The 22,690-nt window shown below is 43.1% G+C and overlaps 1 protein-coding gene across 2 annotated transcripts; it reads right to left on the reverse strand.

Annotated features, from left to right (window-relative positions):
- Positions 1-1,573: 1,573 nt before the first annotated feature.
- pitpnc1b (phosphatidylinositol transfer protein cytoplasmic 1b) lies at positions 1,574-22,209 on the reverse strand. Of its 2 annotated transcripts, none has more exons than XM_030103782.1 (11): positions 21,561-22,209; positions 17,190-17,338; positions 12,717-12,805; positions 12,461-12,468; positions 12,224-12,295; positions 9,477-9,569; positions 7,482-7,637; positions 5,873-5,936; positions 5,618-5,704; positions 3,850-4,027; positions 1,574-3,733 (listed from the first exon to the last, which is right to left on the reverse strand). In XM_030103782.1, exons 1-10 carry the CDS (start codon positions 21,606-21,608, stop codon positions 3,870-3,872), a joined length of 924 nt encoding a protein of 307 aa, XP_029959642.1. In that variant the 5' UTR covers positions 21,609-22,209; the 3' UTR covers positions 1,574-3,733; positions 3,850-3,869. The 2 variants fall into 2 exon arrangements, with proteins under 2 accessions (XP_029959642.1, XP_029959643.1); XM_030103783.1 differs by having other exon boundaries at positions 1,574-3,716; positions 3,833-4,027.
- Positions 22,210-22,690: the final 481 nt, after the last annotated feature.

The raw sequence follows: 22,690 nt of genomic DNA on the forward strand, positions 1-22,690 counted from the left end.
CTGTGTAAAGCAGGCTTAGGTCCTCACAGCACCAGTAATACCTGGACACACACACACACACACACACACACACACACACACACACACACACACACACACACACACACACACACTGCATCGTCAAACAAATGAGGCAGTTGCATTACTGTCTCTCTCGTGAATGGAGAGCATGTATTGATCTGGAACAGAAGCTCGTTCATCAGAGTGGTTAAGCAAAATACCATTAGAGTAGAGGAGAAATTATGTAGACACACACAGACACACACAAACATGCATGCTTTTCATCATCTCATTTACCAAAACAGCTCAACTTTATGTTTTTTTTTTTTTTTTTTTTTTTTAAAGAAAAAAACTGCTTTTATGATCTTAATTTTGATTGCGTTTATATTTCTTTATTTTCCCATACACTCTCCTCGCTGCTCTTCTCTCCTCTTGTGTCGGCTGCTCCTTCAGTCCAGATCAAGTTTTCACATGATATCGTTGACACACTGAGTTGTGGGCGGCGGTGCAGCTGGCTGTTTGTGACTATGTAGAACGTCCCGTCTTTCCTCCACTGCGCTATTTGTGGGTCCTGACGGATGAACTGGGAATAGCTGGATGATTCAGCGCTACAGGGTCAGGATCTATGATAATACACCATGGGGAACATTTCTATATAATGAACACAGTACATCTTCTTTAGAGGCCCTCTTGAGGAACAAAGATGAGGACACACTGATAAAGAGGAAAGAAAGAAAAGAGAGATTTCAAGAAAAAGAGAGCAAGAATAAAGGAAGACGGAGGAAGGAGAGAGAGCCGAGGAGACATAATGCAATAATGAGAGGGGAAAATTTAATGGGAGAGACAGAGTAACTGTGAAAGAGGTGATGTTAATGCAGTGCAGCCAGCAGTCTGTGCTCTCTCTCTGCAGCGCTTGTGAGCGTTTCTGTGGCGAGCGCGCACGCCTTCATATCAGCCTCCTGCTGCTACTGTAAAGAGAGACATTGAGACAAAGGTGTCGGCATGGACATACTTAGGTGTTTGTGTATGTATCTGACTGCACGGCTGCAGCCCTTTGTTGCAAAGCTAATAATAAATTGTCATGCTGGCTCTTGATTTGTATGGATAAAAGAAGCCATAATGAGCCCCACAATGTGAGCAATTTAGAATGCCATTCAAAGCCACGTCTGTCAATCACAGAAAACTTTCAAGTCTCTCCATGACAGGGCTGAGCTTTTGTCCTGAAGTCTCGAACAATAAAGAGATACAGCGATGACAGACATGCTCACACGCCCAACTCGCAACCCCGCATCTGTTATGCATTCGTAATTCCCCGGTTGTCTACGCAGAGAGCGAACGGCCACATGCCGAGCCGGACTGAGTGGGTGCTTCTCGCCACATCCACCGCTGCTGGAGCCGGTTCCACATGGCACTCCAGTGTAAAATTGGTGAGTAGATTATATGTGAGTGCTGTGATGTGCCAGCAGCTGGTCCATCTTTGCAGATCAATACTGATCAAACACTGCTGATAATGTGTGCCGCGAGTTATTCCGTTTGCCTATCTGGGCAGATATCACGACAAGAGTGACTTTCATCATTGGAAAGAAGTCGTCTTTATTGATACAAATCTGTTATAAAAGCCCATACAGTTCATTTTTGAAAATATTTCCACATGATTAGCTTTGAAAGATAATTGGAATTGAATGCCTTTACAAATAAGGCAACAGCAAAGAGACGTCTGTGGAATGCACACACCTGTGCAAAGTCTGAAGCTGGTGTGAAATAATGCTACTTATCCATCATCCAATACAAGGCAGGAAGAAATTATTCTATCACAGGTGGGGGGAAAAAAAACAGACAAAGCGGTTTTACTGCTTTCACTGTAAAGAAGAGCTAGGGGACCCCGAAGTGATGGAGTGGCCTCCACAAAGCCCTGATCTTAACATGATAAAGCCTGTTTGGGTTTCTGTAAGAAACAGAATTATGTGGACTCAGATGGCAGAATCTGTGCTTAATTCTCCAACATGTTTATTTTAACAACCTCGGAGCCACTTCTCTCAAACATTTGTGCAACTGTGTTGAGAACTGTTGTTATTGAAGTCAAAGGTTTGTCACACCAATTAATGATTCCTCTCCCGCTGATTGACTTTCCCATTTGCATCATGCAATAATAGTTTTTTGTTTTTTTCATTTTAATTATCACATAATTTTTGGATGCAGTCTTGCAGGGCCCCACTCCTCCACACCAGCTTTGAACTTTTGCACAAACATGTACATCAATTATGTTGTCTCTGATGAGAATCCTTTCACTTGCACACACACACACATATACATATATATATTTTTAAAAAAAAGCTGCTAATGTTATAAACAGACACATAATTGAAGCTCAGCCCTGGCTTGACCCATCTGCAGCCCTCAGCTAAAGTGATCAAGGAACCGATACAACGCGCGGCTGCCTTCTGTCAATACACCTGCTCTGACCCATTGGCTGAGGTTGAGTGTGGAGCTGATCCATTGCATTGACAGTCAAACCCCCCACCCCCACCCCCACCCCCACCCCCCCACACCCCCACCCACTACCAGCAGCACATCTCCCCTGCTCTCTCATTAGATCCACTCTATTAAACCCCTTATGCATCCGTCTGTAGACTGCTGGTTGGGGGCTTGGAAACAATCGGAACGCCCGGCTGGTGGTCGGAATGTGCTTCACTGTGGCTGAGGTACTGGGGGAAAGTGCTGAAATGTTTCGAGTGTACAAGCTGCTTGCAAGGTTTGCTTGTAGACACAAGGTGTTTGTGGACTCTTGTGCGTTTGTGCAGTGTTTATTAACATGCGTGCTGCCAGGAAAGGGAACAGCTGCATGTAAATGAGAGCAAATAAAAGTGTTTCTATGCTGGTGCAAAAGAACAAAAAAGGAAAAGAATAGTTCGGCATTTGAAGAGCGGCTCTGTGTTTGCACTCTGGACAAGAGTCAAATGAGGCGATCGATATCGTTCTTGAATCAGTACAGTAAACAGAAGCAGTAGCCAGCAGCCAGTTATTTTAGCTTTCCACGGAGGGAAAAGTGCAGCGTAAAAATTGGGAATTGCTCCGTTCAAACATCACAATCTCTACACCTAAACCTCTGAACCTGGCGATTTTGTTGGTAATTTGAAAAATACCACTTGGCTGTTTGGATTTAAGAAGCCACTCGTCACACAGCTTTCTCATGGACTTCCCATGATCAGTTAGGCACTGTGGGTCTGTAGTGAATGAAAAGGACTGTTTGTACTGTGAAAAAGCAAATACCTCGTAAAGCTCTGCTGCTACCACATCTGTTACAAATAGTCTTTTGCACTGAAAATTATTTTATTTTTGTAATGTGTCCTCATTCCATTTACATTACATTCTATTTTTAAAATGTGTTTTTCTTTTTCTTTTCTTTTTTTTTTGAAAAATGTAGTATTTAACTCCAAGTATTCCCCTTTAGCTTCAGTGTATTTTTGCTGGAGAACGTAAGCTTAGTTATTTCCAGTCTTGAATCCTCACCAGCTGCTGGTCATTTCTATATCGGTATACAGAGAAGAAAGTAACACTTATCTCATCTCAGTCCACACCATTTCCCCAAAACGTCAAACTCTGCCTTTTCGGATCTCGTTTCTGTTCGCATGTGTTGGTATTTGAGAAAGAATTCCTCGTGACAAGGCTGAGTGTGGACTGCGTTTGGGTTTCAAGGTTGCAATATACAAGCTGTGTGTGTGTGTGTGTGTGTGTGTGTGTGTGTGTGTGTGTGTGTGTGTGTGTGTGTGTGTGTGTGTGTGTGTGTGTGTGTGTGTGTGTGTGTGTGTGTGTGTGTGTGTGTGTGTGTGTGTGTGTGTGTGTGTGTGTCAGACAGAGACCCATACACATCATTCAGGGGTTGAATGGAGGCGTATGGGACTGTGTGGCAGGGACGTTTCAGAGGGGTCAGACATGGGCGTCGCCGTCACTCCCATCTTCTTCAAGGAACGCTCATCCGTCACGGAGATGGAGCGGGAGAACTGAGGACGAGGGGTAACCTGTGGGCCTGAGACACAGACAACTTTTTATTACTGTATTTGTCTAAATTTATGCCTCTTTTGACACGATACATGTATTCATGAAGGCTACGCTGCAATAAAGCTGAGAGGCTGAGGGGACAAAAACATTACCATCAGATGGATGCAAAAGCAGAAGATCAGTGTTTACGTTTCCACTGTGTTTACATATGCTTGATATTTGCATTACACCCTGATCCCTCATTAGTTTATCAGTGGGTATTTTTCTTCCACATCCAACAGTTAAATATAGCATCCATTTTCTGTTATTATAGCAAATGAATGAAATAAAGTGTTTCATTTTGTGCAGGACTGAGTGCAGTAGCACCTCTGAGCCTGTAGGGGGTCACGGTGGTGCAGCGAGCTGCAGCAGGTTGAGCAATGACTGCAGATTTGTTGCAGCTTGATGTCTCTCATCATCATCACACACACACACACACACACACACACACACGCGCGCACACACAGAGGGAGAGGGAGAGAGAGAGAGGGAGAGAGAGAGAGAGAGAGAGAGAGAGAGAGAGAGAGAGACTACAGGCCATTCTGGGAATTGTACCTTTTGATATCTCCCACATCCAGCTGAGGTTCACTAGACTAACCAGCAGGGGGCAGAGTGACCACACACACACACACACACACACACACACACATACACACACACACACACACACACACACACACACACACACACACACACTGACGCCTGCACAAACACAACATGCACATGCTCATATGCCCAAACCCATACCCCCACCAGGTCTGACATTTGCAGCTAAGTGCTGCAGTGGTTGGTTATTTATGTTGAGAGGGCTCATGATGGTGAGAGTTCAGCAGGTGGCTGCATTACACTGTTTATCAGAGCGACGCAGTGGCATTATCACTTCATGAGCCATCCTACCCACCACCACCCACCTTACACACACACACACACACACACACACACACACACACACACACACACTACATCTGTCTTTCTGCCTCCCCTTTCTGGGCACACACTCTCTGTCCCTCCTCAGTGCTCCTTGTGTTGTGAAATGCCTCCTGACTGCTCTTCCCCTCCATATTTTTCCCACAGATGTACTCCAGCCATCTGGGTACTTGTAGGTCACAGTGAAGACACTAGTGGTGCAACCAGTATTTCAAGCGCGCTAGTATCGCACAGCTGTCTGCGGGTACTGCTCGGTAGTTTATCGAAGGGAAACGATAACATGCAGCGCACATGAACACAAGATACCTGTCCAAGATTAACTGCAAGTTCCTAATGATCTAATTATATGGGCTTTGAATGGGAATCGGTGTGTTTTGCCTCTCTGTGCTTCCTCTGTACGTCTCCTCCTTATTATGGTGAATTTAAATGCGAGAATAATTACCGCCGCGCACAAATATACATTTCAGACTTGGTGCTCTTTTCATCTGCTTCTCAGAGCTTTGGCTGCTTTCACCTCCATCTCTCACTGTGCCTCAGCTGCTCCCACATCCAGCTGTATTATCTCTGTGTTTCCTCCTCGCCGTCCCTCCGCCTCCCCCTCCCCTCCTCTGTGGTATTTCAGTATAGTGCGGGTCAGGAGCTGTAACCTCACCTGTGTTGTTCTGGCTGGATTTGACTTTGCTGTTGGTCTTCTCCTGCATTACTTGTTCATATTCCCTCACCTCCTCCAAACTGAGCCCTGTAGGAAAAACCAGATGCAGACAGACAAAAAAAAAAGAAGTGAGTATGCACCCAGCCTTAGAGTCAAAGAGTTATTTAGATTTAAAGCACAGCAGCCTTACTTTAAGTGTTTTATCTTCCATCTATTAAATGTAAATATTGCATGGTGCTTTTGTTTTTGACCCACCGTGCCATTCATCTATCCACGCTACCGCCTGCCTGTGACCAATCAGAAGAATGTCCTTGATGTTCTGGAAGCACACAAAAACAAAAACCTGATCATTAACCCTCTTATGGCGAGAATTATTTTCAGAATGCCGGAATCTAATTCTATTTCATGACTGTACGCGTTTCAAGAAGTTTGTGAGTGCCTCTGAAACTTTTTCCACGATGACTTCAACTTTCATTAATTGACAGTTTTTCTAATACTGTTTTGTCTTTTTATTTATTTTTTTACTGTGTCACAAATGGTGACAAGCTTTATCTTGTGTGTGGTTAGACAGTTGTATCTCACAAGTCCTGCGGGCCACAGTGATGTCGAGTGAGAGACATAAAGCTTTATTTCTGTGCTTTCTGGTAGTTTTGGAATTTTCTTAATCTCATGAATGCTCTCGGAGTCACGGCTATGAGAAGAACGCTCGCCGAATCCCGTCAACAGTTGACAGGATGGGAATATAAGGGTTAGAAGAGTCTTCACACTCGATGGTTTGGTCTGATTAGAATAAACTGCAGTGTGATTCCCTTGTTACTGTGGCTCACTTGTAGCCTCCGTTTGAATTCTGATCTTCATCCAATAAGTGAATGTCAGCTTGAAGAGCGCGCCTCATTCCTCTTCCAGATAAACTCCCGTACGCTTCCACATTTGAATGCAGCGTGATCAAAAACGTGATAGCCAGGTATCGGAGGCGACATAAATATCATGAAAATAATAGCAGCGTGACGTTGAGCCAGCACATATCGCTGTTTTAGCATTTCTGTTGCTTGTCTAATGCAGCAGTTTATTTAATGTTCTGATGGAGAAATAGCCTATTTATTTACAGGTAACCAAACTAAACTGCAATCTTCTGTTTCTTTCTTTTTTTTTTTCAGACCATGAAACCAGATTACACTGCTGAACAGAGGTGTGATGTCTCGCCATTATTCTTTTATTTTACGGCACATCTGTGCCAAGATCCTGGCAATGCTTTTGTGGTTAATTAAAAATGTAGATTATGGTTGAGATTTCAGCTGTCTTTTTCTGAAACACCGTGTGGAAAGCAGAAACATTCTTGTTTACAGTGAACCTGTTGAGGGGAAGGAAGCCGCTGTAGCTTATCTCCCAGTGCGTTTGCGTTTTGTTCATGCTTCATTGCTTTGCTTCACTGTGCAGGATGAACGCGCGTCTTTCCATCAGCTGTTTCACTTGTTCTTTAGCCTCTACCTGTGCTTCGGAAGGACTGTAAGAGCAGATGTGTTTTTATTTGTTTTTGTTTTTTTAAAGCAGGGCGGCCATTTTTCCTAATCAACCTGACCTTCTGTAGGATTATAGAAAATGTGGTGCAGAGGTCATCGGAGGCTAACAGCCTTCTTGGCAATGATGTTGGTAATTATGCTAATGTCTGGAAATTAATGTGGTAATGATTTATTTGTCTCAAAACGCCACACATGGCACATTAACAAAAAAAAAAAACAATCAGCACTGATGAAGATTGCCATTTTTATCCCCCAAGTCAGCTTCTTGAGATCAGCTCCAAAATAATAAACAACAAAAACAAGCAAACAAAAAGCTTTCTGAGAGGGAAACAAAGCTTTCTTACTCGATGTATGAACTCCTCAGTCTTGGTCTGGAAGCCGTAAACCTCAAAGCTGCACTGCACCCTCTTATAGGAGCACATGACAGGCTTGTGGTCGTCTCTCCAGCCTTTCTCCAGGGGCCCCCGGCCCGTTTTGTTTGACTGCCAGAGACTCAGGTCCTGTAGAGAGCAAACAGTGGGGTTTGTATGCTGAGTCTGCAGAAACTGCATCCCTGCAAGGTGGTTTTACAGGGATCTATGGATTCACATGTGTGTACTGCGCGCGCGCGTGTGTGTTGGGCTGAGGTAAAGGACAAAGGGAGACACTGACGATCAGATGTGCAGATGCAGATGTGACATGTGTAAAGGCTATACCGTCCCTTAGATAGAATACATCATACAAGCCAGGACCTACGATGAAACATCAAATCAGAAGATTTCCTCTGAAAGAAACGGCTGATGTGACAGTTTTCGTAGCTACATATTGCATTCTTCATCAAAGAGAATGTGAGACAACCTTACACTATGTGTGATAAACAGACGGTGACCCTGTTCCTGTAGAACAGATCTGAGCTCTCGTTCTCTTACGGGAGAAGAAGTAGGAGAAAAATACTAGAGAATGAAAGAATTAGAGACAGTAGGCTGCAGTAGGGTGATTGTTATAGGTGAGAAGGCAGCAGTTATGGCCGAGTTCAGCGTAAACCTGCAGGAAATGCCAGTTTGGTGTGATGGGACGCTGCATTGGGACTTCACTCCGAACATGCTTGTGCGTGCATATGCGCGTGAGAGTGAGAAAACAAGTGTCATGTCTGTGTGGAGGTGTGAGTAGATTGTTGCTCAACACAGCCAATAAGAGCAACGTGTGAAAACACATTGTGTCTGTGACCAACAGGACGGAGGGAAAGTGTTTCTGTTTGTGATTTTTGTGTTGCTGCCATATCAGTTAATAACCGTCTTTTACCATCAGAATTTCCTGTTGACATAAATTCAACAAGGTGCCGAAAAGCCTCCTCAGAGATTTTAGACACTCCAGCATCGCGCCACGGACGCCAGCGGCAACATGGACACTTGATGCAATCCAAAATGGATTCATGCGTTCATGTATTACTCTGACCCCACCATCTGGATGTCACAGTGGAAATTGAGGACCTGGCAACATCTTTCTCACATTCCGGTTTCCGTCTGAGGAGCGACGCTCCCGAGAGACACTCCGAGAGGTCTTCAGCTGCTGCAGCTTGTCCGCTTCAAGGTTCTCCGAATTTTGTGTTCGGAGATGATCGTCTGAATACACTGTTTGTCCGAGTGGTTCCTTTAGATACTGTTGGCTTTCAAACAGACTGACCATTGTCCTTTGACCTCTGGCATCAACAAGGCATTTTCACTCCAAAAAACTTGACGCCCACTGAATATTTTCTTTTTCTTTTGACAATTCTCTCAGTCTGGGAGATGGTTGTGTGCGAAAATCATAGTACATGAGTGTATTCTGAAATACTCAAACCAGCCCATCCGGTATCAATGACCATGATTCAATACAATGAGTTGCTACCATATGAATGACTAACTAGCTATTTGCATTAACCAGAATTTTAACAAGTATGCTGCATGAAGTGGCGTGTGTGTGTGTGTACGTGCGAGTGTTTTGCATCTGCAGTGACTGTTTTGTTTGCACGCGTTGTGTACACAGGCTCGTGAATCCACCTTTGTCGCAAAGGGCTTGCAGACAGTAAAGAAGTGTAAAACCTTGGAGAGACGGGAGTGAAGATAGGGAGAGCAGCAGAGGGGAGTTTTACTGCTTTGGAGTCTTTCAGAAGTGAAACCAAATGCCAGTAAAATAAATAATACAAAGAAAACTGTGTATTTTCCCCTGAATCATAATTTTCGTGGTTGGGCTGCTAACATTCATGTATTCTAAAGATATTTTCTGAAACATTGAGGTATTCCTTTCACAGATTTTTTTTTTCTTTCTTTTCCTCACGGCAGCATTTTTTTCCCCCTGGTTTTCAACAGTGTGGCGTGTACCTCTGATTCTTTGTAGTGCTTTTCAGGGATGGGGTCACTTAGGATATCCAGGAAGCTCACGCTGTCTGCTGGGGTCGGCGTGTCCCCAAACACCTACATCCAAACAGATGGGGGAGGTCATACAGTGTAATGGCGGCAGACACACAAGCGCACCCTCTCGCATACTCCCGCACACAGGGATCCACTCAGCGGAGAGCAGGGTAAGAGTAGATGAGTAACTGTGTAGAAAACTGAGGTCACACACCATAACACCCCTCACTATATCCCACCCGGAGGCCCTTGGAACAAATCACACTGGAGCAAACAGAGAAAGAGCAGAGGAAGGGATGAGAGGGAAAAAAAAAAGACAAAACAAGGACATATGAGAGATATTAAAAGAGAACGGGAAACCAGAGTTATGGGAGCTGATGCACTTTTCCTTGAGAGAGAACGAAGTGAACCTGAAGAGAGGGAGGGAGCCAGAGGAGACTGCACTTTTATCTGACCTTGTTTAAAATTTGTTCTAATGCCCCGGTGAAGTTGTTCATTTCACAGTTGAAAACTAACAAATGGGAAAAACCTGGGGTAAGATAATGCCACGCTGTGCTCCTCTGGTGCTGTTGTTGGTCTGTGTCTATCCAAGGTCTCTGCTCCCTCTTATGGAATATGTGGCATTAGCTGGGTTGTGTATTTTGCAGCCTTTTACATTGTGCTCAGGGTATTACGCCCTCGCAGCCTCTTTGTCATTGTCTCTCTTGGTTTTCAGTGGGGTGTGGGTTTTCCACACTGAAATATCCCATTATGGGCTATGCACTGCAAATATGACTGAGGCACTCCAGTAAAAGCAAACATATTTAAAAAAAAAAAAAAAAAATCACATAAAGATGTTCTATTTAAATGCAAAAAATCTTGTATTGTTAATTTTTTTTTTATTAATTAAAAAAAAAGTTAAACTATTACAAAGATATGAAAAAAGTGTAAACATTGGTCTGAATAGTGGTCAGCTGTGTTGCCATGCTGTGCTGTGGTTGGCATGCCATTGCTCTCAGAATGTGCTGGTTGGCATAGATTGGGACCTGTCCAGGAGGGCGGAGCTCCCTGGACGTCCCGAGAGCCTTCCCTGGTGGATGAGGGCCAAGCCAAGCCGTGAAAAACATGCTTAGTGACACATCATGACGGTCATTCAAACCGGATCCAATCAGGCTAGCGTGAGTTTTGCCAACCATTAGGCGGAGCCTAACATTAGTCTGCATGTTAGCTCAAAGCTCATATATGTTGTGATTTGCCATCACCGTGTTAAAACATATTCTGGGTCAAGTACATTTGCATTGTGCGCCAGAGGGAATGCGTGGCCGTTCAGATTGTACCCTGCCTGCTATAAGCTCGACCTTCCTGCAGTCCCTGAAAACATCTCTTAGAAAATATGGAAAGAGATTTTTGTAGAAAAAAAAAAAGACCTAATCATTATTTGCCAAATTCATTTTTAAGTTGAAAATAAACAAACTCATCTCATTAAGGTATGTGGATGTAGTTCAGGTTTCTCCATAACAAACAAAACATTGTTTTTCAAAAACTTGGTCTGTATTCCTCATGCAAGAACTACTTCATGTGGTAAATGATTTCTGCCATTGTTAAATAAGTGGAGCATGTTAAGAAACCTCCACTTGTAACTAAACCTGAAATCACATAATATTTTTCTTCAAAGTATTTATTTCACTCTGAGAATGTACCTAAAGACCATTTGAAAAAGCTTGGATGGAGCTGAAGGTTTGGTTGTAATGATAAACCTACAGAGAACTATGACCTGGAAATGTAGCTCGACACAATGTGATTCATTGAAAATGGATTTGCTGCCAGGCCCGTATCACTGTCACACTGACCTGGTTGGAGTGAAATATGTCACCTGTTTGCAATGTGACTAATGGCTATTATTAGTTCCTAGTTCTTCTAGATCTGCAGGTGCTGAGAACTGAAACAGTCCCAGAGTGTTTCTCCTGAACAACTGGACGTGCACATGATGGCGCGCTCATGTGTAGCTGGGAAATAGGATAAGTTCCCACCTGTGACGTCAGATGGCACTGAAACGATGACCGTCTCGTTTCATTTATCAGGAGGTTTTTGTGGAGCTGACTCATTGGAGACTACCTGCCAAAGTGCTCTGAAATCCCAGCTTCACGAATGCAGGATAAGCAACTGCTGAAATGTCCAAACTCATCGGTAGACACGATATCAGTGTTGTGTTGATATTATGTTTCTGCTGCTTCCAATGGTCCCCATTACTGCGGGTTTGTGCGACTGAGTCTTGACACCTATACGATATGGTGACTCTGCGAGAATGTGTGCTCGTTTGGAATAAATTCATGTAACCTGTAACTGTGTGACAGGAAACAAGATCTGCCACATTTTCTCTGCCGGTGGACCCCTCCATATTTTGGCATGCCAGGTCTTGTTTCCTGACTTTCCTCGATTACACACTGCAGGCACAAGTGCCAGACTCAGTTGCAGTTGCTCATGAATATCTGTCTGTGTGCTGGCCCTGGACAAAATGCATTCTGGCAGCCGTGATCGGCGCGCTGCATGTCTGCTTAATAGATCTGCCAATAGTGCATTTTGTGCTTTTCTTGTTTTCTTTGTAATGGGCGCATCAATGTGATGAACATTTCTGTAGCGCTTGCGGAGGAGATTGCAGTTTCTCTTGTCTGTCTCCTCCCCTTCTTGTCTAATCGCCGCATCTCTCTCATCTCTCACTTGCGCTCAGTCATACTCACGTTGTCGTTACTGCCGTTGTTGTTCTCGAATCTCGTCTCAATGCGAATACTGAACTTGGGGAGGAATGACACCTAAAGGGTAAAAAGAGATAAAAAATGTTGGGGGGAGGGGGGGAGGGGGGAGGGTTGGGCAGAGATGGTGAGAGTGAGGCCGGCGAAAGTTTAGATCTGATGATATTGGATAGAGATGAGCTCTGTTGCATTTATGTACAGTAAATGATGTGTGAGAATACTTACTGAGTACTCTGCGGCACCGGGGACATTCAATATGGATAGGGAGAAACACCATTAGTTACTCATATTCATGAGCATGAAATTGCAGCCTCACACATATACACGCTTCACCGCCAGGGAATTTGTACATACGAAGTAATAAATATTTGATGGCACTTGAAAAAAAAAAAACAGCTGTTAAAAGTAAATACGCTTTGTATTATGCATTGAGGTGACGGTAACCGTATGTTTAACACAAACAAAAGGCAAACAAACACACCTGTGATGGTGTACGGGTAGAAGTTCCACGCCTTCTCTGTCACGTAGAAGAAGCGCGGGACAAACGCTTTCGCCCAGGATGGGAGTTTACTGGAAGCCGACAGAAGCACAGGAGAGCCGCAGTCACAGGGTGGCAAGTGTGGAGGAGCAGGAGAGAGATTATGGAGGGAGACGGAGAGATCCTAAGTGGTTTTTGTGCCATTTATAGCCAGATTACCTGTAGGCTACTCTCACCACAGCATTCATTTGTAGGCGATGACTCACTCCCAATTACACCTGTGGTGATGAATTGTTACTGTAGTTACTGGGTCACATGTCAGAACAGGACTGAGGTGGAAGACTTTCTGCAGTCACGGCACCTGTTTGTGTGCGTGTGTGTGTGTGTGTGTGTGCACATGCAGCCGCATGCTGCGCCGTCTCCTTTTGTGTGTGTGTGTGTATATCCGTGCATGTGTGGGTACGTGCATGCATTCGTGTCTGCGTGTTTGTGTGTGTTTCGGCGTATCTTTACTAATGAGGGCTAAATGTCCCATAAGCACAGCAAGATTAGAAAAATCCTCCACACTGAGAACATTTCTTTACTTCTTTAAGAGTTTATTGTAGGATTAGGCCCTGGGTTTAGAGTGGTGATTGGAATAAGACTTGAGGTTACATCAGGGTAATGAGTGAGGTTATCTGAGGGTTAGGAAATGAATTTATAGTTGAAAGTGAATTTGGGTTGTTTTCTTAGGCAGGGCTTTCATTATGATCACAATTAACTGATTAATGGATTGTCACCCAGAGAGCACAGAAAGTAAAATGCAACCATTCAGCGTAATGAAGTGAGCGCGGCACTCCCTCGCTGCTTGAATTTCCCGTAGTTTCATGTTGTAAAGTCTCAGGTTTTGCTCACATGCTTATCCGTAAAAGACTGTAAATCTTAAACCAACAAGGAAGATCATGTCTCTGCTTCAGCTGGAGGCAGAATCAAAAATCATTTATGTGTAAGACATTTCCAGCTCCCGCCATTTACTTTTTATAAGCAGCATATAAAAAGCTGACAGATTGATAACATACTACAATGTACTGTAGCTGCTTGCTTGAATACATATCCGGCGCACCTGCTTAATAAATCATAACGGGGGGAGGAAGGAGAGGGAATGTCCATAAACACAGCGTTTTGCAGAAATACTATTATCCGTTTGGTAATGAATAGATCTACAACAGGCTCAGATATAATGCATTAAATTTCAATATAAGATTAATTTATACAAACAAAAATGCGAAAATCAGGTAACATCCAACCTGTGTCCATCCTGAGACAGTAAATTTAACATCTCCGTGATTCCAAGCCTCACAAAACGTGCTAAAGCACAAAAAAAATAAAAAGTGTAAAAGCCAAAATGTTTAGCCTCGTTGGGATTATGTGACGGGTTTGTTGATCTTAGGTTTAGGCATTAACTTCTCAATCCACAAATGTTCAGCCTCAAAATGATTTGTTTACAGGTTGTTTACAAATCAAACAGACCAAATGACAGGATTGCTGTTATGTAAATTTATGATCAGGCTTCCTGCTCGTGGCTTCCCCATTTTCATTCTTCACCTGAGGCTGAAGTGTCCAGCTGTGCTCCATCTGATCCAGTGTCCAAAACAAAAGTTATTTTTTCACTGTCCAAGAATTCTTTTAAGTTAATCTTTACAGAAATGCACTGCATTGTAAAACTTTCCTTTGTTATTGTTGGTGCAGCATTTACAGAAGCATTTGGATTGGGTTAGGACTTTTTATAACTGTGCAAAAGGCCTCTGACAGAAAGCAAATGCAGTTTCAACTGCACCAACAAGAAGCCCTGAAACCACCTCGGACCAGTTGTAGGACAGAGACAAACACTGTGGAGCTGTTGTTCTGAAATTACCAGAATATATGTATGAAATTACCATATATAAATATGCCCACTACTGAAATTCAGAGTACAAAGTTTTCTCTTCTTCAAAATTCTAATATACTGTACTTTTTTTTCACATAGTTCTATAGTCAATTACTTTTTTCAACCTGAAAAACGAACAAACAAAAAAATCTGTTTTAAAAAATACTCACACAGTCAGATCAACAAAACAAATTTAGATATGAACAAGTTTTTTTTTTTGTGTTTTTTTTTTGGACAAATTCAAAAGCTTTTAAACTGTGGGAAATTGAGTAATGACCTATGAATTACTATATTCCTGAAAGCATAAAATAAAGCATGAATACTAATAAAGTAAAATGTAATATATATATATACAATGGGGGAAATAAGTATTGAACGCATTAACTGTTTTGTCATTACATTTATTTCCAAAGATGCAATTCATGTGACATTTCTTCCAGACACTGGTATTAACTCAAATAATCCACACATGAAAAGAAATCACAACATTCAAATCCATAAATAGCGATTATGTGGAATTAAGTGCAATAACACAGGAAAAAAGTATTGAACACACTATCTGAGACTCGTTTAATACTTTGTGGAGAAGCCTTTGTTTGCAATGACTGCTTCCAGACGCTTGTTGTATGTATGAACTAATCGCCCACACTGCTCAGGTGTGATTTTTGCCCATTCCTCCGCACAGATTGTCTTCAAATCCTGAATATTCTTTGGTGCCCTCTGGTGAACCCTTATCTTTAGTTCTTTCCACAAATGTTCGATCGGATTTAAGTCAGGTGATTGACTGGGCCATTCTAACACATTGATTTTCTTTTTTTTAAACCAATCGAGAGTCAACTTTGCCGTGTGCTTCGGATCGTTGTCCTGTTGAAAGGTCCAGCCCCGTCTCATCTTCATCATCCTGGTGGATGGCAGGAGGTTCATCTCAAGAATTTGCCGATAGATGTTTCCATTCATTGCTCCTTCAATTATATGAAGTCTGCCAGTACCACGAGATGAGAAACAACCCCATGCCATGATGTTTCCACCACCAAACTTCACTGTTGGTATAGTGTTATTTGGGTGATGTGCAGTGCCATTTCTCCTCCAAACATGGTGTGTAGTATGACAGCCAAAAAGTTCAATTTTGGTCTCATCTGTCCAGACAACATTCTCCCAGTATTCCACAGGCTTATCCAGATGCTGTTTAGCAAACTTTAGACGAGCTTCAACATGCCTTTTTTTGAGGAACGGAGTCTTGCGGGCTGAGCGTCCATAGAGGCCATGGCGGTGGAGTGCATTGCCTATCGTTTTCTCTGTAACACTTGTACCTGCTGCCTCCATGTCTTGCTGGAGTGCTTTCCGGGTGGTCCTTGGCTCTTTGAGAACTCTTCTGACCATCTTTCTGACTCCCTGGTCAGAAATCTTGCGAGGAGCTCCTGTGCGCGGCCTGTTGATGATAAGGTGATGCTTCTTCCACTTGCGGATAATGGCCCCAACGGTGCTTACTGGAATACTCAGATTCTTTGAGATAAGTCTGTAACCAGTTCCATTCTGATGCTGAGCAACAATCAGGCTGCGAAGGTCTTGAGAGAGCTCCTTGCTTTTACCCATCATGAGATGTGTCTTGTTTGACTACTTGGTGAAAAAACAACCTGTTTATAGGGCCATCAATCAGCACTAACCCAGCTGATGTTGGTTTGCACTTATAGGAAGTACAAAGACTAATTACTTTCAGGTGTGAGATGGTATGGTGCCTTTCCTTGACAAACTATACAGCTTTCCCATGGTGTGTTCAATACTTTTTTCCTGTGTTATTGCACTTAATTCCACATAATCACTATTTATGGATTTGAATGTTGTGATTTCTTTTCATGTGTGGATTATTTGAGTTAATACCAGTGTCTGGAAGAAATGTCACATGAATTGCATCTTTGGAAATAAATGTAATGACAAAACAGTTAATGCGTTCAATACTTATTTCCCCCATTGTATATATATATATATATAACATAACTTTAATACAGCAATGTTGGTATTTATAATATCTCACTTACATTTCTTGCACTAAGAATGCTCCTTTTCATATGAAAATACTTAAAATACATGAAATGCATTTGTTTGTGTAGCACATAGTTGTTATTATATTTAAATTCATTCAAATGATCCCTTCCAATTTCCAATCCTCATTTCATCTTATTTTTAATTGTAGATATGATTATTATTTAAAATGGAACCCCATATTGAAAAGGCTACTCGCTCCTGCTCTGCTGGATGATGATCTCTCACTTGCCTCTCAGTGTGGGACTGAAGATGTTCGAGACAAAGGTGTTGGACTTTGTATGTAGGATGTTTATTCCGCGCCATGTGCGTCGCTGTGCCGAGACGCTGTTTTATTGCCTGACACAAGTGATGCGTTCGAGAGGAATCCACAACACATTAAGCTTGACAGTAAAGCAAAAGATCAAAGATCACACAACATCAGTCACTGTAATGACGGAGCTGACAGGCCGAGGATAGCAGAGGGCTTGTAAATAGGATTATTGGTAGCTCATTAGGTAGCAACACAATTGTTAAAGGGCTCTCTCTACCTGCTGAGGTAGATTCTCTTCTCGGTCAGCTGCCCGTGTCCATGCTGAGGGTGGGTGTCGGGCTCGTTCTTCACCACCTCCACCCCCTCGCCCCCGCCGCTCTGCTCGCAGCTGTGCTTGCTGATCATGTACAGCTGACCGATCCTGTACTGGAGCCCGGAGAGAGGTTTGAGAAGAGGCTCATGGTGGCGGAGAGGAAGGTATCATGAAAGGACAACAAACTGAAGAAGCTGATAAGAGAGCATGAAGCACAAAGCAAACATTATCCTCCCAGTCCTTAAGAATTTTTCTCAATGTACAGCAGGTGAGTAGCAGTTGTTGATCATGTACAGCAGGCTCTGCGGTCGCACCTTAACCCTCTATGGAACAGGCTATTTACATTTTGCTACTGTAGCATTGAATAAACCTGTACAATGAATTGGTGTTTTTACCTTTTTTTTCCTCAAAAAAACCTTGGAATATATATTAATTCTTCAGTATAACTTTGTGTTTTTCAGTTTATTGGGAAGATTTTGTGAGAATTGTTTGAGCTGACAGTTAAACGGCAGAAGTCCAGGATGCCACTGGAATGACAAGAACATTAGTAAAGCTGCATTTTTCTGATTTTTGGTGGTTTTTACATTTCAGAAATGTAGGGCTAAATAATATAGTTGCACAGAGAACACTAATTTCAGAAACCCAAGCATGGGATCTCAGTAGACTGATAATTTCAGGTCATGGCTATCGCCTTTGAAACTTTTATTCGTTTGCAACAATACTAAATAATTAAGCTACCACCGGACTATGCCTCCGTTGTTAGAAACGGTTGTCTCTGAAATGGAAAGTTGCAGGGTCAATCCCCCAGCTGTCCATTTATGATGTATGTTGGAGTGTCGCTGAGCAAGGCACTAGGGACGCCTTGCATGGCAGCTGCTTCCATTGTGGCTGAATGTGAGGAACATTTTGCGGCCTGTTAAGTCAGTGGCAAAGAACTATATCAGCAAACTCCATATTTAAACATTTTATTAATCTATAAATTGGTAAAAATGTGAAAAAGTGTAATTTGATGTCTTGAAATTATAAGTATTATAAGTTGAGTGTGTGGCTTAAATGGCATTAACATGAAGTTTTGCCAGTCAGAGTGATGCTGAGAAATCCTCCTGGCAGCAGGTTCATCCACAGCTGCTGAGTCTGAGCCTTAACTTTTACACTGACAGACAGGCTCAGGGTTTGTATTTTCTCTTCGTTTTGTAAATACAGAATTGCTTATTGTGTGTGAAGAGTTCCCCAAAGTGAGCAAGCTACATACCAAAATATTAATTTGGCCCGTGAGGGCGAGTGCATGGTGTCTAAATTAGGAGGGAGGACTTTGTTCTGTGCCGCAGCCCCAGTTCGAGCCTGATGCTGATGAGGCAGGAGTATTTTCTGGTGCTGTGTCTAAAGAGGACGAGGCCTTTGGGCGTCTCGAGTACCTCCTCGTCGAGCTCGCCCCGACAGAATCAGCGTTGTCTTGTAAGCGATCTCCAATTTACATGCTTTACACCATGATTCCTCTTTTTTTTTTCCACTGATAACATCTCTCTCGTTTCTCCCTAACCTCGTTTCTGTTTGGACTATTCTGCTTGCTTTAATTGCAAATCACTTGGGAAACTTTGTTTTTAAAGTTATTATAAAAAAGGGCTGTAAAATTACACAATAAACAAGTAAACTGTTCTTCTGCGGCTCCCACAATGCAATTCATTTTGTTGCCCTATTTTGCTGTGCCACAAAAAAAAAACGCACATAATTTTAATTATGGGGAGAAACGGAGAGATGGGAGGATGTAAGGGAGAAGGCGGCAGACATCAGTTCTCCATCCTTCACCATGCGCTGTTGACATCATGTGACACTCCTCCTTCTTGTTCCAATTACTCTGCAATGTCAACATTCAATATTTACTTATTGGGCATTCATGGGACTTAATTAATCACGGTGATGGGCGCTTTAACACCGCCTCAACACCAACAGACTGCGGAGCTCCTCCCACACAGGTTGTATTATTTCAGGAGAATCTCATAATAATACAGAATCAAAAACAACTTGGGGGGAAAAAAAAAAGAAAAACAGCCAGAGGTCTTATTTTACCGCGCTGTAAATCTGTCACAAGCGCCGTTAATGCCCAGTGGCACAGTAAAGTTTTCTATAAAGACGGAGGGAATTAAATATGCTTTACAAGTTTGAACTGTGAAGTTTTTAAAAACCCAGTTTTCTTCAGGTGTTGCCTGATTGAATACTTACATCCGTATTTACCACGTGTGTGCAGACAGGATTTTGATTGCGTTCTGATTAGTCGTTGGGGAAGGGAGGTTAAGAGGACGTGGGAGGGGGGATAAGGAGTGAGATTATAGCTTTTTTTTTTTCTTTTTTCTTTCTGATTACAGTAGACCTCGACCTGTAGCAGCATTTTCTGTTTCAGTTTCATTAATTGTTGAGTTTCTGTTCGCGACTCTCAAAACGTTTGTTGTACATTCTTCTTTGTGTGTAACTGAAGTGAGGATTATGTCTTGCTTCTTGTTCAGATTACAAATAATTTTGACATCAAACACCTTTATTTTGTGAAATATAGATATGAGGAGATTGGGCACATATCTAAGAAAATACCGTATATTTACAAATATTTAGGAATAATTTGGACCAGATGAAAGCAGGACACTAAGCATAAAAACATTCCTATTTCAAAGTAGTTCAACACAGTGGAATTTTTTTGGAAACAACCCTCAGTGATGCAGATGTGTAAAGTGATTATTAAAACCTGTGGAACTGCATCCTTTAAAGCCAGCAAACACAACAAATTTGACACCTTAAAACTCGCTGTACCTAGAATCTCAGATATCTGGTCTCATTGCACATCATCAACACAGTATCCATACAGTGCCTGGTCACATTTACCCCTTTTTTCATGTTGTTTTATTTTTGAATCTTCAAATCAGAGTAAATTTCTTGTCGAATTTTTCTCAAGAATCATGAATCCTGCCTGCCTTTTTTTTTTTTTTTTTTTTTTTTGGAAAACACTGTCTGCCCTCAAGAAATGAACACCTGCTTCACCCTAACTTAAAGTTTTACTACACTTTTAGTGGAATTCAGTTTCCTAGTATCCAAGTATTTGCCTCAAGTCGTGCCTTTTTTTTTTTTTTTCTTTTTCTTTCTTTCAAGAACTGACACTGAACGGCGCCCTGGTTTTACCGAGATACTGACTCACCGAATGCTGGACCATCCAAATATTTACAGAGTGCTTATGTGGGGTTAGCCATGCGGGTAATTGTGAAGATCAGATTTCATTTGAGCTGTTTTGTCTTGTATGCGGCTTAAAATGTCACATTACATTTTTTTTGTCAAAGTTCTGCCGTGAAGCAGTTAAATTGTGGGATTTAAACTCCGTCGGTTGTTGTCGTCGTGTTCAGGAGCTGGAGGGTGAAGCGCCGGCCCGTTGGTCATCCTCCTCACCCTGAGCTATTGTCACCTGTCGGCGTTGGTTAAAGCTCGGCATAATACTAAACATTCCTCAACTCGGCAGCGCTGTATTGTGTTACGGAAGTATTACTGGCTAGTTCACGCTTGAAAATCAACACCATTCACTTTAAAGTGGAGAATGGGGGTTAGGGTGTTGTAAATGGCTTGGACCAAGGTGGCTGCCACGATTTGATACCTCCTCAAATACGCTGCATTTAAACTTACATTACATTACGGCGAAAGAGGATTTGCTGCAAGCTCAAGTTTCTGTGTGCCCTGTACTGATACTGTAAATCCTATTTTGGACTGCTATTTGTCACTGTCATTGTTGTGGTAACAGGTAGAAGTGAGAGACGGGGGGGGGGGGGGGGGGGGGGGGGGGGGGTTGTGGTGCAGAAGGCAGTGAGGACGTTGCTTTTGAAGGACACTTGGGTGCATAACTCCCTCGTCCAGCCACCTCTCTGCTCCAGTGGGAACTCTTTTGTTTATAGACCTGCGGGCTTTTGTTTGAGTTCAGGTTTGGAGCCGTAACCAGTCGGACTAGTTTGTGTGTTGCTTGGCGATCTTGAGCCGCTGACGGAAGTAGAGAAGCAAACAGATGGGGGAGATAATTTAGACACAATAGCAGCGCTGCGATGCTGCCGGCCAGGTGTTGCGCGTTGGCTCCGTCTGATTGCCCGGGCTCGTCGCCGCTGAACATGCTCCGCTACCCAATGTGGCAAGGCTCCCGCAGTGCGGCCGCGGGAGGCCCCTGCGCCCGGTTGCCACTTCTCTCATCAACGCATTAGCACTTTCAAGTTTACAAGTCGGAGTAAAACGTGTTCACGTTTGAAACAAAACCTGCACTCGGTTCAAAGTCGTGGGAGTGGAGGGTGTGAGCGTGGGAAAGACAAACAGACTTACCTCATCCACAGTCAGTGGCATGCATATGCGGTACTCTTTCATCAACATGGTGCTGCCACAGGGAGAGTTGTCTTTTTGAGCTGAACAGACTGACTTTGCTTGTCTATCTCGGCTGTCTCGGTTGCATAGTAGGCGTGCTCAGACAAGCAGCGCACCACAGTGACCACAGTGACCTCTTTCCTGACGCTCTTCTCCTTTTGTTTTGCTGATGTCAGTAGTCCATGCAGTTAAGTTCGGTCCTCCCTGTCAGCGAGTGTCTGCTGTTTTCTTACTCCCCTCTCTCTATCTCTCGCTCGCTCCTCAACAGGCCAAGTCTCCCCTTCTTTGTTTCTTCTTCTCAATTAATCCCCTGGACTCCACTTTTTCAGCTGCTGTCTCTCCTTCCTTTTCTTGTTACTTCTTTCTCCTCTCAGCCAGCCCTGCCTGTTTGTTTCTTTTGTTCCTTTGTTTTTTTCTTTCTATTTGCTTTGCAGCGTTTGAAACTGGTAATTAGCTGTGAGGTAAAAGATTGAAGCCGACTGCTAACCAACTCTACCTGTTCGCTCCCTTCTGTCCCTTTCTGTGCTTTGTTTATAGCCTCCTCATGTGTAACCTTGCTGTCTACTTGGTGCTCCTCCCTTCCCCTCTCAGCCACTCTCCACTGATTCCTCACAAATTCCTTCGCTGGCTCCCTCCTTATCTCCTTCTTTTTCCCCTCCCACCCTCCCTCCTTCTCTCTCACCCCCCTCTCCTCCTCTCCCAGTCCCCGCCCACTGTACTTTGGTACCTCTTCACCTGTGTCACCCCTCCGCCCCTCCTCCTTCCCTCTGATGTTTATCTCTCACTCCTTGGCTGTCACCGGGACTGCAGTCAACAGTAACAGCCATGCTTTGAATAACTGGCAACATTGAGTAACGTTCGGTTAATGTTGTTACTCGGTATTTGAAGCGTCAGCCTCAGGCCCTTCCACTCAGGTTATGACAGCACTCAGAGTATTTGAATGGCCAACACACGGGCCCATTGGATTAAATATTACCAGAGCCATGAGATCTTCCATTAAGCACAGTGCCAGGCTCGCTTATATTGTATTACCTCATGACCTTCAGCTGCGTTTAATTGAATCCGCGTTTAGTCAACGAGTGGTGGAATTG

Source organism: Salarias fasciatus, chromosome 11, assembly GCF_902148845.1.
Source record: "Salarias fasciatus chromosome 11, fSalaFa1.1, whole genome shotgun sequence".
Lineage (NCBI taxonomy): Eukaryota > Metazoa > Chordata > Actinopteri > Blenniiformes > Blenniidae > Salarias > Salarias fasciatus.

Coding starts and splice junctions, on each gene's coding strand:
- pitpnc1b (XM_030103782.1), bottom strand. CDS start 21,608: ATGTTGATGAAAGAGTACCGCATATGCATGCCACTGACTGTGGATGAG. Junction 9,570..12,223: donor ACAACGGCAGTAACGACAAC/GTGAGTATGACT, acceptor GTTTGGATGTAG/GTGTTTGGGGACACGCCGAC. Junction 5,937..7,481: donor CTGAGGAGTTCATACATCGA/GTAAGAAAGCTT, acceptor GTGTGCTTCCAG/AACATCAAGGACATTCTTCT.